The sequence below is a fragment of the Cervus elaphus genome, chromosome 19, assembly GCF_910594005.1.
Source record: "Cervus elaphus chromosome 19, mCerEla1.1, whole genome shotgun sequence".
Taxonomy (NCBI): Eukaryota; Metazoa; Chordata; class Mammalia; order Artiodactyla; family Cervidae; genus Cervus; species Cervus elaphus.
Window position 1 is genome coordinate 12055811 of NC_057833.1, and position 13850 is coordinate 12069660.

Sequence of the window (13850 nt, forward strand, 5' to 3'; positions counted from 1 at the left end):
CTTAACTTATTCTGCACTGTTCTGCCTGAATAAGAATCTACAAAGATCTTTAGTCAAGACATGTGATCTGTTGTTCAACAAGGGGGATAAAAGTGTGTTTACTCCTCCCTATGTGATTTATTTGGTTATATTCTAAAACCTTTCCTCATGCCAACAGAACTCCACGTACTACACTAAATTTTCCTGTACTGAAGGCATATGCGATGGTTAGTTTGACTGACACATAAAATACCCAAAACAAAATACCTCAAGACTTGAAGATTTTTTGTTTTATGAATTAGAGACATGAAAGGATTACCTAGGTATCAGAAGTGTTATAAGCTCACATCTGTAAGTCTTTCCTGGAGATTTTCATATTCAAGAATGTCCCCTGTCTGAAATATTTCAGTGCTCACTCTGTATCTTAGCTTGAAATGTATCTAATCCTTTTTAACTGTTAATTTTCAACTACTTTTTCTTCACACATGCTTTCCATGTAATGTTGAACACTTCTTACATTTTTATTCCAGATGTCCTGAAAACATGCTGGTAAACATGCAAACATATTGTAAAGGTTTAAAATTCGGGGTGTGTATACATGTATCAACAGGAGTTATGAATTATGTATACCTCAAGCCTATATAAATTAGATTTTGAAGAACAAGCATCATAGTACTCAGGCAGGTCATAATAAGAGATTCCATGTGAAATGTAAAAACTACCTTGAATAAATTATCCATAAGTTAACACTCTCATTAGAATGACATATTTATTATTTCTGGGTTTGTGACATTCCTTTAATGCACTTTGACTAACTGTTCTAACAGCATGTTAAGAAACCATTGCAGGCCTTTCCCCCCCGGAATTAGCAGACTTTGTTTATACTTGAACTAAAATGATTTAAAAATAATATAACATTAAAAACAATCACCCATTTCCCAATGTAGAATAATAATACCATTTTCTTCTGCCCAGAAACACTTAATTAAAGCAGGATATAACTTTAGTAATTATTTTTGCACAGAATGACTCTAAAATTAATAGTCAATTGTAAGACTGTTTAAAAATTGGGAGACTGACAATCAAAACATCTTAAATGCTTTGTTTGTGTGATGAAAAGGAGTGATCCTTTAATTCCCTCACACACATTAAACTGATTTCACAGACTTTCTGTGCTGGTGTTTAACATAGTCAAGTGCTTGAGGTTACATAAAATAAACAATCTTGAGATCTGATTGCAAATGTTTGCAATTTATGATGTAAACTGAATTTGTGAAAAAATAACAGGATCCCATGTTACTGAAGCCAAAAAGGCATTTTTCAGAAATCAAAATAGTTCCGAAATTTGAGTATTGTATTATGCTAAAGTATTACCATCTGAGGATCTAAAAAGTTATGAATCTGGGGAAAAACTCAAAATAGATATTTATCAGTTCAGCTTCAAGCTAAGGCCTCGGATCTCAGTGGGCCTCCTGTATTATAGGGTCTTTAATGATGTTTTGAGTAAGTTCTTTTAATTCAGTTTTCCTTAATCAAGAATTTTATAGCTTGGGAAGTCTGCACATCCTTAAGATCTGGGGGACAATTGCGGGAGATTTTAATTATTTATTACGATTATTATTGAGTTTGGACCAAAACGACACACATTGGGCAGGCTTTATAGTGAAGCTTTCTTCGGTCCCCTTCTCAGAGTGGCCTGGAAACACGGGTTTGGGAACTCGGGGTTCACACATCCAGGCGTTTGGGCCGCGGCGCTCCGCAAAGCGGGCTCTGCGCGAGCCCCAGTGGGAGGCTGGACCCCCGAGGGACCGACCCCGACGGGAAAAGAAAGGTGGCCTCGGTACCCGCTGGGTCTCGGGAGAGCGGACGCGGGAGGAGAGGGAGGACGCCGCCGGCGCCCCTGACGCGGGTCCCACAGGCCGCGCCAGGCTCGGGCACCGCCGACGGGGCCGAGAAACTTTGACCTCGCTTTTCCTCGCCCACTGGGGCTGCGTCCGCGGGCTCCTCGGCCAGCCGCGCTCCCTCGAGGACCCGATCCCGCGGGCTCGGCACTCAGCCCAGCCGGCGCCGGCGGCCCGAAACGTTCCAGCCGACTTAGGCCCCGCTGCCGCGCTCCTTCGCTGGGGCCGGGCTCCCCGCCGGCCTGGGCCCGGGCGCCGCGCGTCCTTTGACCTCAAGCTCCCGGAGCGCAGTTGTAGGGGTCGCCTAGGCCCCGGACTGGACCGCCAGACCCTGGCCCCAGGTTCTCCCGCGACCTCCGACCTCCCTCGGGTGCTTCTGGAAGCGTCCGAGCCCGCGTCGGTGGCTGCCTTAGGGTTGGAGCGTGGAGCCTGCCCGTTTGGACCCTGGACTCCAGAGCCGACGGGAGCTCGCCGGAGGCCACCAGCCCAGGCAGGCGGCGCGGCGGCTTCAAAGCTCACCCCGCCCCCAAGCAGATGTTTATTATGAAAACTAGGGACGCTTGTCAAGTAGAAGACCCGCAAGGCCTGAGCGCTGAATACGGTGCAAGTCCTGTTCAGTGGTCTTTGAAGGCTAAAAGATAAACATTATCACCCACGTCTACGCAGAGTAACAGCTTTGAGTGTGAGCTCAACCCGGGAGAGGGCCGGGTGCGGGGGGCAGGAGCGCCACCCGAGGACGCGGGGCTTTGTCGCACGGAGGGCCTCCTCTACGCGTCCTCCGCCCCCAAGGGGGCCCCAGGGGACACACAGGGAACCCTCAGTTTTGTCGAAGGGTGTCCCTTATCCCAGGAGCCCGAGTGAGAAAGGAAGAGAAGGTCCTGTCCCGGGTCTTTATGGTCCCTATCTACCCCCAAATAGGCAGCGCCTCCGGGCTTAAGTAGGTGAGGTTTCTTCTGGGAGAGGGGACGGATGAGGGCTCCTTGGTACCCTACAAACGGCTAGAACCCGGCTTTTCCTAAATACGATCCTAGCTGCTACCTTTTCATAAATTTAACGAACGAAGACTCTGAGCCAAAGAGCTAAACTGAAGTGGGAGGCAGGGGGACCCGCCCTCCCCGCCGCCCCCGCCCCGCTTCGCGGCTCTTAGCCTACTTCCAGACCGCCACCGACTCCGGGGTAGGGTCGGCGACCTGGGACTGAGTGTTTTGTAACAATTAACCCAGGTGGATTTCGCACCGCGTGACCACGCTTTCCTTCCTTCCCAAAATGTTCCCTAAATGAACTTCAAGGGTGGAAGTGCAGCAAAATGAAGAACAAGAGTCCGTTTTAGGGAAGGAGATTATTCTATTCTATGTCATTTTACATAGTATCTGTCCCTTTATTGATTTAGTGTAAAATCAATCCGGTTTCTTCACTGGGTGGATAAAACGGGGCAGGAGAGGGGGATTTTCGCTCAGCGCTACAGAGTGCCACGACAGTCATCCTTCTCACCGCCCCTTGATTGCCGCACGTAGGAGCAGAGGCAAGCTCTTTCCCAAGCTGAGTAGAGATAGTCGAGAAAGAGACATATTCATCAAAAAGGAAGAAGGAACGACTATCCTGGATAGTTTAATAGTAACAGGAATAAAGATGACGCGAACCCCATCAAATGAAACAATACTATTTTCATTCAATTGATCGCAAAGTGTCTTCAATTAATAACTTGGCACTTATTTAAAAGGTTTAACAGAGGTGAGACCAAAACATTTTGTATCGACAACACGTCATGAAATAACAGCATCTTCTTTTGTTTAAAATAACTTAATACACTAGAAAAAATATGGCAAATATAAATAATTTTGTTTTCATGGAGAACAAATAGTTACAAAGCTCAACCGCATACCAAAGTTCAGCTAAAAGAGCTTTTCCTCTTTCTTGTAAATTAGAAGGGATTAAAAAAAAAAAAAACTAAGGAGACTTTTAAAAGAATTGGGATACAGATTGCTCAGTCCAGGGTACCCCAGTTTAAATAGCTACGTGAATTGAGACAAACAAAAAAAATATTTGAATATACACCTTTGTGAGATAAAATGCAAATGTTGAAAGTCAACCGTTAGTTCACACATTATAGCCAAAATAAACTTTGCTCGTGTGTATCAACATATTTTACACAAACTTAGTGCCTGTATCTAGCTGGGTGTTGTTTAAAGTGAGTGTGATGGGACTGAGAGGGGGAAATAGAGCAGGGTCCTCAAACAGGACTTCAGGAAATCTGCAAGAGGGAATACAAGAATAAGGGGAGAGGGGGACTCATTGACCGCCCACTGTGTATCAGGCACCACGTGAGGCGCTGTACCTTCATCATTTCTCTTTTCTTTTCCCCACATTTTCTATTTGCCTCTGTCGTCTTGGGACAATCAGAGTGTAACTTTTTTGCCCTTCAAACTTTTTTCTTTTGTCCCCCCAGGATTAAACATGGGACAAAAAATATATATAGATAGAAATATATATCAATTTTCAGATGCTTTGGATATTGTGTTTCATACTGAAAATGAAAATGGAGTTAAGTGCGTGTGAGTAAAGCGGAAGGTGGGGGGGAGACACCATCAATGGAATACAACATGCAAACTGGACTTCACTGTCAGCAGTCTGGACAGTTCTGCCGTAACAATTTCTCAGAGGAATTATTGTCTGTGGTTATCATTTTTGTATTAATATCATTTTTTTAATCTCCTCGTTTTTATACTGTCTTCCCTCTTCTTGCTCTTCCATACGTGGTGGTTTTTAACTCAAAGCATCTGATTCAACGTAAAAGGAGGCCCGCCTCTCTTATCAAATTTCTTGTATTAAAGTGAACTTCGCAGAAAAAGGTCAGTTTCAAAACCTATGAACTTCCCAGCTGCGTATTTTTTTTTCATCTTATTCTTTAAATAAGTATACCTCTTCCTTCTGTTTTGCCTTCTTAGCCCATTAAAAAAAAAAAAAAAAAAAACCATACACTTTAAGTTGGTAACTCCCGCCCCAATTATCTCGCGATCTGTCCCGGTTATTTTTCCATATGTTTTAATGTACAAAATATTTTTTTCTTTTTTATTCCTTGGTTCTCCGATTTCAGCTTCTGCTGAATAGCAATAAGTTCCCTTTCTCTTTTTCTCTCTGGTTTGTTTTTTCTACAGTTTCCCCCTCATTTTTTATTAACAAGATTTTTATTTCTACGCAAAAGTCCATCGTTGCAGTTTTACCGGAAGCCACACGTCACTGTCCCAGCACTCTTCAGACTTCCCAAACCCATCCCTACAAAGCCAAATTCTAGGCCCCTAGACAGGTGAATGGTCAGGAGCCACGAAGCTGGTGCCCTTCTTGGGATCCCGGGTGCTGCCGTCCGAGTCCGGAATGCAGAAGGGTGCAAGGGGCCATCGGCGGGGCAGAAGGAGGCTCGGATTCCGAGGTCCGGGGCAGGTAACAGAGAAGCAGCGGGGCTCGGAGGGCATGCAGGCTGCGCGCCGTGCTGCAGGCGCGACCCTGGCGCTGGCGTTGCCGTCACAGACCCAGGGCGGCCGCGTGCTTTTTGGCTTTCAGTCTGAGATCCGCGATGCTGGAGTTCTTGCTGGTAGTCTTGGCAGCAGCAGCGGCAGCCACGACGGAGGCGGCAGATGCTGAGTCTGCAGCCAGCGTGGCGAGCGGCAGTCCGAAGGGCGGCGCCGGGAACATCATGTAGGGCGCGTGCGCGGCCAGGTGCGGGTGCAGGTGGTGGTGCGCGTGCGCCACGGCGCTGTCCAGCTGCAGCTGCGCCTGAACCTGAAAGGACAAGGGCGTCACGTTGCAATGACTATCCTAGGGTGACAACAGAATAGAAACAGAGCATTAACGGCGTCCAGCTTAGCTCGGGGAAGGCTGGGGCAGGGGACGGGAAACGGACGTTTAGCTGACCTCAGTTTGTTACTGAATCTGGGATACTCCAGTGCCCCTGAGTATTCTGCAGCTCACTCAGAGTGACTTATCCCCCTGAGACCCAGTGACTCCCATCTGCAGCGATTGTGGCCGCCCCCTTAGGAGCTGGGTTGGTCAGAGGGCAACGATGCTACTGTACTAATACATCACTCGCCTCAAAATAACAAGGTATATTGGATAGATGATGGGGTGAGCGTCCTTACCCTCCTCTTTTGGTGCTGTCATACACCTCTTAACCCACTGCTAAAGTACCAATAAGCAAACTACAAAACTTTAAAAATGTCACTTAGAGAAGTTACTGCATCTTCATCACAACTGGTACACTTGTTAGTACTCCTAAACTTTACTACTATTAAAATTACATTGGGATCTTGTTAAAATGTAGATCTGATTCAGAAGGTCTAGGTCAGGGTCAGAGAATCTTGCTTTCTAACAGTCTCCCAAATGGTACTGATGCTGCAGACTCAGAGATCACCTTCTGAGTAGTAAGGGTCTTCTCTTAAGATCCCCCTCTCTCTCCAGTCATTCTCTGCTGCTTCAGATGCCTAGCATCAGGATACTAGAATCCAGCGGTGCCAAGAGAGCTAAGACCTCCTTAACACTAACGCTCAATATACGGGCACACTCAGGTATCTCTTCTGACCAGGGACTGGCAACTGAGAGTTAATTCATGACTTCATAGTCCTATCTAGCAAGAGCCCTGGCCAAGGGTGGGGAATGTCTGATACTGGTTGGGAATGGGTTGCACCCTTAGGCTTGGAGAATGGGGAGTTCAGAGCCCTGGGATATCCTAGAATTAAATCATTGCTGCAGCCTGTACTTTTAAAATGTAGTCTTAAAGGTTTCTTTATGGCTAAGAAAGGGTTTGCATTGGCAAGGTGTCCCTGGGAAGACCAATGTTTTCCTCTCTACTAGAGATGAAGGTTTGCAACTTAAAAAAAAAAAAAAAATCAAGTCTTAACTGGTAGTATTTTATTTATTTATTTATTTGGTCAGAGATATTTAATGTGACTAAGAGGTAGAAAATACCTCAAAAAATATTTACAGAGTTGCCTCAGAAATACCTTAGGACTAACCTTTGTATTGGAGCTGACAAAATTTTAATCAAAAGGCTTTTCCCTTCCTTTCCCCAAGTGCAATCTTTAGTACATTTTTAAAGGACCAGTTGCTGCCCTCAGGCATTGCAGGTTTCCCATGAGGACAGAAAGGACTAAGCTTGTAGGCCTCTGACACTGTATAGTTTTTAAATGGGAGTGTGTCCTCTATATCAACTGAGAATTGATTCTCTAACTGTACACCCATATTAGAGCTCAGAGAAAGGGGATGTTCAACAGTTCAAGCAAATATCCAGGTCTTTTTACAGTTAAAAACAGGTTAAAACTGGGCTGTACTTGCCTGCTGAAATGGCATCCTTAAAGCACCTACATTGACGTAGGGTGCTACTCTACAAGCTTCAAATTGGCTGGCAGCCCCTATGAGGACGCCTGTGAAAAATGGGGAACAAAACAAAATAAAGTGAGGTTAACATGTTCAGCACTTTCTCCCGAGGTTTCAAATGGTACCAAGATAGAACTATTTCCTTTGGAACTGGACTGGTATCTTCCTAAACTGTTGCCAGAATTAAAATCAATGTAATTTACTCTCAAATTTTAGGACTCTCATTAACTGCCTTCAGGGTAGATTTTAAAATAAGGACCACAGTTATCTTTGAGAAGGTTTTTTTCTGTCTTCATAATAGTATTCCCTGTAGATTTTAAAATAAGGACCACAGTTATCTTTGAGAAGGTTTTTTTCTGTCTTCATAATAACAGTATTCCCTAATACTCTTTTTATTTAGAGTATCAAATGTTCTTTGTCTGAGAAGCATACCTTTATGAAGTTGATTTTCTTGCTTTCTACATTTAGCTCTTCGATTTTGAAACCAAACCTAAAATTGGGGGAAAAAAAATAAAATCTAGGTGATATGACTCAAAAAAATTTTTTTAACTTACAGGGGTATGACGAAGAAAGAGTAGTGTTTCAGGCAAGCAATGGAAGATACAGCAACCTTTGAATTATATACAACAATCTTAATTTCCAAAGTTAAAAACATAAATGAATGACAAAAATAATTTCCTATACTTTTGCAAGATATATTGTTTCTTGATAAATAACTCAAGTTCTGTTTTCATGTTTCCACAATTAGAGTCCCCAAGGCCTAAAACTTGCCCTGATACCTGATACTAAAGTGATAATGGGTTTAGATGTTTGCCCAGTAAGACCTGAGAAAAATGTGCTCATTAAGAGCCTGTAATATTAATTAGCTTCATCTTCAAGACAAACCAAACACCAAAGCAAATAGTGACTCTGTTTTTTTTTTTTTTTTCCCTTGGGGGTGGGGAGATAAGAGTGGGGGAAGAGGTAATTAGTGTTATAAAAGCCTCACTACAAAGAAGTTTAGAATTTCTCTCTTCCTCTGTGCAGCAGAGTGTAACCTGGTAGCAGAATAATTATGCCATTATCATGATAATCTAATTTGCTTCTATAGAAAAAGTTGCTGACTGCAGTTACAGTAGTAGAGAAGTATCCAGAAGGTAGATCAAAATTTAAATTAAAATATGAGAAAAATAAATACCAGCAATAAAGTTCATTTATTACAAGAAAAAAGAGCATTCTGTGAAATGGGAGTGGGGTATGAATCATGTAATTCTGGATAATATCTTCTCCCAGACACTACCTTCTTAGGTAAACTTGCCAACTTTTAGAAGCAGTATGGCAGATTTTAAGAAATTCAAAGCTTGCTTTTATACGCCAATAACACAGCATTATGTTCCAATAATATGGCATATTGACTGATTCGCAAGTTTATGTTTAAAAACATGAAAGCAAAATACTGCTTCAGAGCTTTTTTCTTGTTTTTGAAAGCAAGTGTCACAGTCAATGTAAATCTTCAAAAATTCCCCTGCCATTTAGTGTAATGGAAGGGTAGATTTCATGCCAGGGTGGCATTCTTTGTGTACCTCACATGGCCTGAGGCTTCTTGCCTCTTTTTTCCCCTAGAAGAGTTGGAATTGATATACTAATGCTCACAACTGTAATAATTATCATCATGTCTTTAAGGGGTTTCTAAGCCTCTAGAGATCTCAGTACACAGAGCAAAGTAGGACAGGCTTAAAAAGGAAGGCTCTGCTGTTGATGCTGTGATGACCAAGGCAGCCTATTATTACTTTTCCCCTTTAAGGGGACTGCTCTGTTTTTGTCCTGATCCTATTACAAGATGCGGGGAAGCCCCATAAGAATTGCATAGTTCGCTGCAGATGGTGGTCTCTGCGCCCAGAGACCCAGGGAGTATCTGTTACAGTGATACTTTGTAACAGCTGCAGATGTTCAGGCCTAAAACTGCTCCATGTGTTCAAACAAATAATGACCATCATTTTCTCCTATTTTATTATTTGAGTGGAAATAAAACCTGAAACATTTAAATTCGTTCTCCATAAAACTAAAAGGATATGTATGCATGTATGTATATAATTTTTTTCCCTTAAGTGCTCCCAAAGCCTACTTTTGCCATTACATTCACCCCCACAACCAGTAAAGAAAATCTGCTCCAATACTAACTTCACTGAGTGTGGCACTTGCTGGGATCAGACTTTGGAAATGTCAATATTAAGATATGTTGGTTGTTTTAAAATCAAGTTTCTGATTCAGGTTTGCTTCCCTGGTTAAGTGAGAGAACAAAGAAAGAGTGACCAAATGCATTTATTTTCTCCGCTATTTCACACACAGTTTGAGATCGACCGCTAACGGCAGACTGTAAAATTCTGCACTTAACAGTTGCTAATTTTCTTTATAGTCTGTACATCTATAAACCTAATTGGCATATCCGCCTGGCAAACCTAGATCCCAGAGCAGACCCTCAAGGAAACCCAACTCGGGCGAGCAAGATGTTCGTTGTAACTTTTAAAGCATCCAGAAGATAAAACGATTTCTGTGGGATTTTTTTTTGAGGCTTATAAAAGTAGGCCCATTAGGATTAAACCACATTAAAGGCATTGTGAGGCGAGGGGGGTGTGGTTTATAGAAACCCTGGGAGCAAGCCCAGCAAAGCTTTCTTCTGCTGGGAACATATGTTGGTATGGGGCGGAGGGGAGCCCGGGAAGGCTTTAAGACTAACATGTACTTTGGAAAATAAGACCTCTAGCAAAGACTTTTCTTCCCTTCTCACCTCACTCCAGACACTTGAACCCGCACACTCATCGTGTGTACCTCAAGCGACTCTCCAACCCCAGGCATGCCCCCTTCTCCGCTCCCGGCGACCTGCTCACAGCCGGATACCTGCACTCGGGCCTCGGACAGCCCCAGCCGTTGGCTCAGTTCTTCACGCATGAAGGCGTCCGGGTAGTGAGTCTCATCAAAAAGCCTCTCCAGCTCGTTGAGTTGTTCCAGGGTGAAATTGGTCCGACTTCGCCTCTGCTTGATTTTGGTCTGGCCTTCGTCCTCCATCCCTTTCGCATCCTCTTTGCGATCCTTCAGCTCCGGGGACACTGGAGGGGGTACCACGAACAGGGCCATACACATATGTCCACGCGCACACACAGCAACACACACACACACACAGAGACAAAAACAACACAGCAAATACCATGAGCAGATTTGCCTCCAGAAGGATGGCGGATTCTGCCCCCTCCCGGAGTTCCTGTCCAGGCCCTCACCCCGCTGAGAGGAAGAGGATCCTGGAGATGCGAAAATATCAGCTGGGGTGGCTGCCCGCGGGGCAAGGTGGGGCATTCACCTACCCAACCCCTTTCACAACTGCGGGCTCAGTTCACCTTCTCGCTCTGCACCTCCACTGTCCCCTGCCCTCCCCCGCGAACACAGACCAATTCCACTCACCCTCTCTCGCGCGTTCACTCTCTCCCACACACGCACAGAAACCAAAAGCGCCGCGCCCCGTGGGTCACAGAACGCAATCCCAGCAGAGGAGGGCGGCGAGGCCACGGACCGGGCTCCGACACCGGCCCTGCCCGGAGCGCGGACCCCTTCTCAGCCAGCGCTGGCTGCCGCCGGCTCTCCCGTCTTCTCTTAAACTTGCTGGTCTAATTTGGGAACAATTGGGCTGCTGGGTTGCAGCTGGAGGAGAAGCCCCTGGTGCTGCACTGCGCTGGGAGCCACTTGCCGGGGCGCTCTGTACAGACCCGGGGCTCGAGCCAAATAGCGCGGACGGCCCCTGGACAGCCAGGCAGTCCGTGTGCCCGCTGCCGAATCCCGGTCGCCAGAGCAGAGGCACCCACGCCATGTTGGCGGCCTGGAGGGCTCGCTGCTCACACCCGACCAGAAGGAGAGAGGCAGAAAGCCGGCTTCGGGAGGCCCGCGACACAGACCGCTGCCTCTGTCGGCTGCTTCTCCCTCCCCATTGGAAAGGCGGACTCGACCCTAACCGCAGAAACCCACAGAGATCAACAGGTTCAAGCGGAACATTCGCGATCCGCCGTTTCTATTGGTTGCGCAAAGGCTTTTCACTCATCCAGAAGCTCGGATGTTTAATAAAATATGCATTTTTCTGCTCTAGGTTCGCACACATCCGTTGTCACTTTCCTGCCCTTCCTTCTCCTCCCTTTAGAAATAGAAGCTTCGCAAGTGTGAGCATACAGGGACACCAGAAGGATGTGTCTATATATATATATAGGCCAAGGGGCATTGATCAGGGGAGCTGGTATCAACGTAAGCGGCCCTCTGGAACCTTCATCCTCTGGGCCTGAGTCGGAGACTTGGGTTTTTAAGGTGCCAAAGCTGAGTTTAGAATAATCGAGGCTGTTTTACAGTTCTTCCTAGTCCAGAATCCTGATCAGTATGAGTGTTAAAAATCATTTCTATAAGAGCCGGGCTGCAGAGAAATTATTTGCCCTGAATTTGGAAACCAAACAATCCCAAGACTTCATTTGCCCTGGGTTAACTCTAAATTCGCGGTCCGGCCTGCTGGTGTACCCAGGGCCCGGAGCTTGGGACTTAGGCCAGGCAGGCTGCACCGGACTGCCTTACAGTTATGCCACCCCTTCCATGTTTACTTGGTAACCCGTCTGGGAGAAGACCACTAGAACTCAGCCCGGGTTGGCATTCTAGTTAAGCGTTTCCCGCTTATCTATTTCTCAAGAGTTCGTTTTGCGGGCATGTGTCCTTCCTCCAGGAAGCAGTAGATAATATTGTAGCACAAACTTAAGCCAAGTTAATAGGAAAATATTTCCATTTATATTGTAATGAAATTTAAATATGAAAACACACCCTTCAGATTCTGCCAAAGCGGTGAGAAGGCTTTGTTTATTTCCTGCTCACAGTGGAAGCTCCTCAAACTTTGGGGGCTTCAAAGAGAAAGATGTCCACATTTCCAGTTGATTAATAGACTTAATATAATCCCTATTTCGCCCCCAAATTTCCACTTATTGGCCTAAACAAGAACAGACTGTGTTATAAACAACTTAATTGCTTGCTTAAATATGTGATTCTACGCATGTCACATATTTTCTTAATTGGAAAAATATGGCAGCTCACCAGTTACTGCAGGCACCAAATGCCAAATTAATTTTATTGTTGAACTCCTTTGAATTGGTACAGGATGCTCCACCATTTAGAAAAAGCCTTTTCCAAACACTTTGCTGGCACCAAAGGATTATCCCATCACAAAACCAGAATACTGGATGATGCCGCGCAGTATACCGGAAAACAAACAAACAAACAAGGAGCCTAATGCATCTCCCGAAAGAAAACAGCGCACAGCCTGAACCTCAGTCTGCCTTGGCCTCATTCTACCTTCATAGCTCTAAGAAAATGGGAAGTTTTGGTCCCTAAGATTCAGGGATCCAGAGTCTTCACGGAGTTGGAGTGGTTCTTAGAGGCAGCCGCGAAACCCGGGGCGACTCCAGGGTGAAAGCCCAATCAATCTCCGTCTCCGTATCTCTCTCCCCTTTCTCCGTCTCTCTTTTTTTCTCCCCTCGGGCCTAGGAAAGGGACTCCCGCAAACTCGGCGCTACATACTAACTGTAATCCCGCCGCCTGGCCCAGTGACGCCCAGCACCCACTTGGGCAGCCGGGTCCCCCGAACTTCCCCACCCGCCTGCCGGCCGTCCGGCGGGGCCCATTCTCCGGTTGGTGAAAATGCATTTGGGTGGAATGGGAGTAGCGGGAGCATCGGAGAAGGGCGCGCGCAAATCCCACACGCTCCCCCTCCTCCACACACACACACCCACACCCACACACTCGGACCCCACCCACGACCGTGCACACCACCGGACTCCCACCCCTCCGTCCTCACTCTGGCTTCCAAAGCTGGGGTCCAAGGGCCCTCTCCGCGTCCGCCCCCCTACTCCTCCCCCGCCGGGCCTGGGGATCCTCTCCCGCCCGAGAGGAGTCGGGAAGGCGGGAAGGGGAACCGCGGCCGGGGGTCGGGCCGTTACCCTCGGTGAGCCGCGGGCTGCCCGGCTCCCTGCTTCTCTCGGCGGCGCCCATGTCCAGCTCCCGGACGGGAGAGCGCCCTCCTCCTCCAGCTCCTCCGCCTGCTCCTCCTCCGCCTCCACCTCCTCCGCCTCCGCCTCCTCCGCCTCCTCCGCTGCCGCCGCCGCCTCCGCCGGCCGCCCGGACTGCCGGGCTGCTGCGGTCGTCGCGGCCCGGCTCCGAGCAGCCGCTCGGCTCCTTGGCCCCGCGCAGCGGCCCGCTCTCCAGCACCTCCCGGTACGTGATAGCCTCCTTCTTCTCCTTCACTTTCTGGTCAAAAGACTTCGAGACGAACGCCGTAAGTTCTTCCATCGCCAGAGATGCCCGTCAGCCCCACGCTCAACCTCTCCCAGCCGAGCAGCCCCGCTCTTTTTTTTCCTTCTTCTTTTTTTACTGCTCCAGCCCCCCCAATAATAACACATCAATGGGGCAGGGGGTGGGGGGGAAGGGGGAGGGGGAGGGGGGAAGAAGAAGAAAAAGAAGAGAAGAAAGAAGAAAGAGGAGGAGAAGTAGAAGGAGAAAAAGAAGTAAGAAGAGGAGGAGGTGGAGGAGGAAGAAGAGGAAGAGGGAAGGGGC

The 13850-nt window shown here is 46.9% G+C and overlaps 1 protein-coding gene across 3 annotated transcripts; it reads right to left on the minus strand.

Annotated features, from left to right (window-relative positions):
* Positions 1-3475: 3475 nt before the first annotated feature.
* Positions 3476-13723, minus strand: SHOX2 (short stature homeobox 2). 3 transcript variants are annotated; one of them, XM_043875136.1, is made up of 6 exons: positions 13238-13723; positions 12513-12593; positions 10125-10333; positions 7680-7737; positions 7206-7294; positions 3476-5693 (listed from the first exon to the last, which is right to left on the minus strand). In XM_043875136.1, the coding sequence occupies exons 1-6, from the start codon at positions 13584-13586 to the stop codon at positions 5400-5402; spliced, it is 1080 nt and encodes a 359-aa protein (XP_043731071.1). In that variant the 5' UTR covers positions 13587-13723; the 3' UTR covers positions 3476-5399. The 3 variants fall into 3 exon arrangements, with proteins under 3 accessions (XP_043731071.1, XP_043731070.1, XP_043731069.1); XM_043875135.1 differs by lacking the exon at positions 12513-12593 and having other exon boundaries at positions 3476-5657; XM_043875134.1 differs by lacking the exon at positions 12513-12593.
* Between the last annotated feature and the right edge of the window lie 127 nt (positions 13724-13850).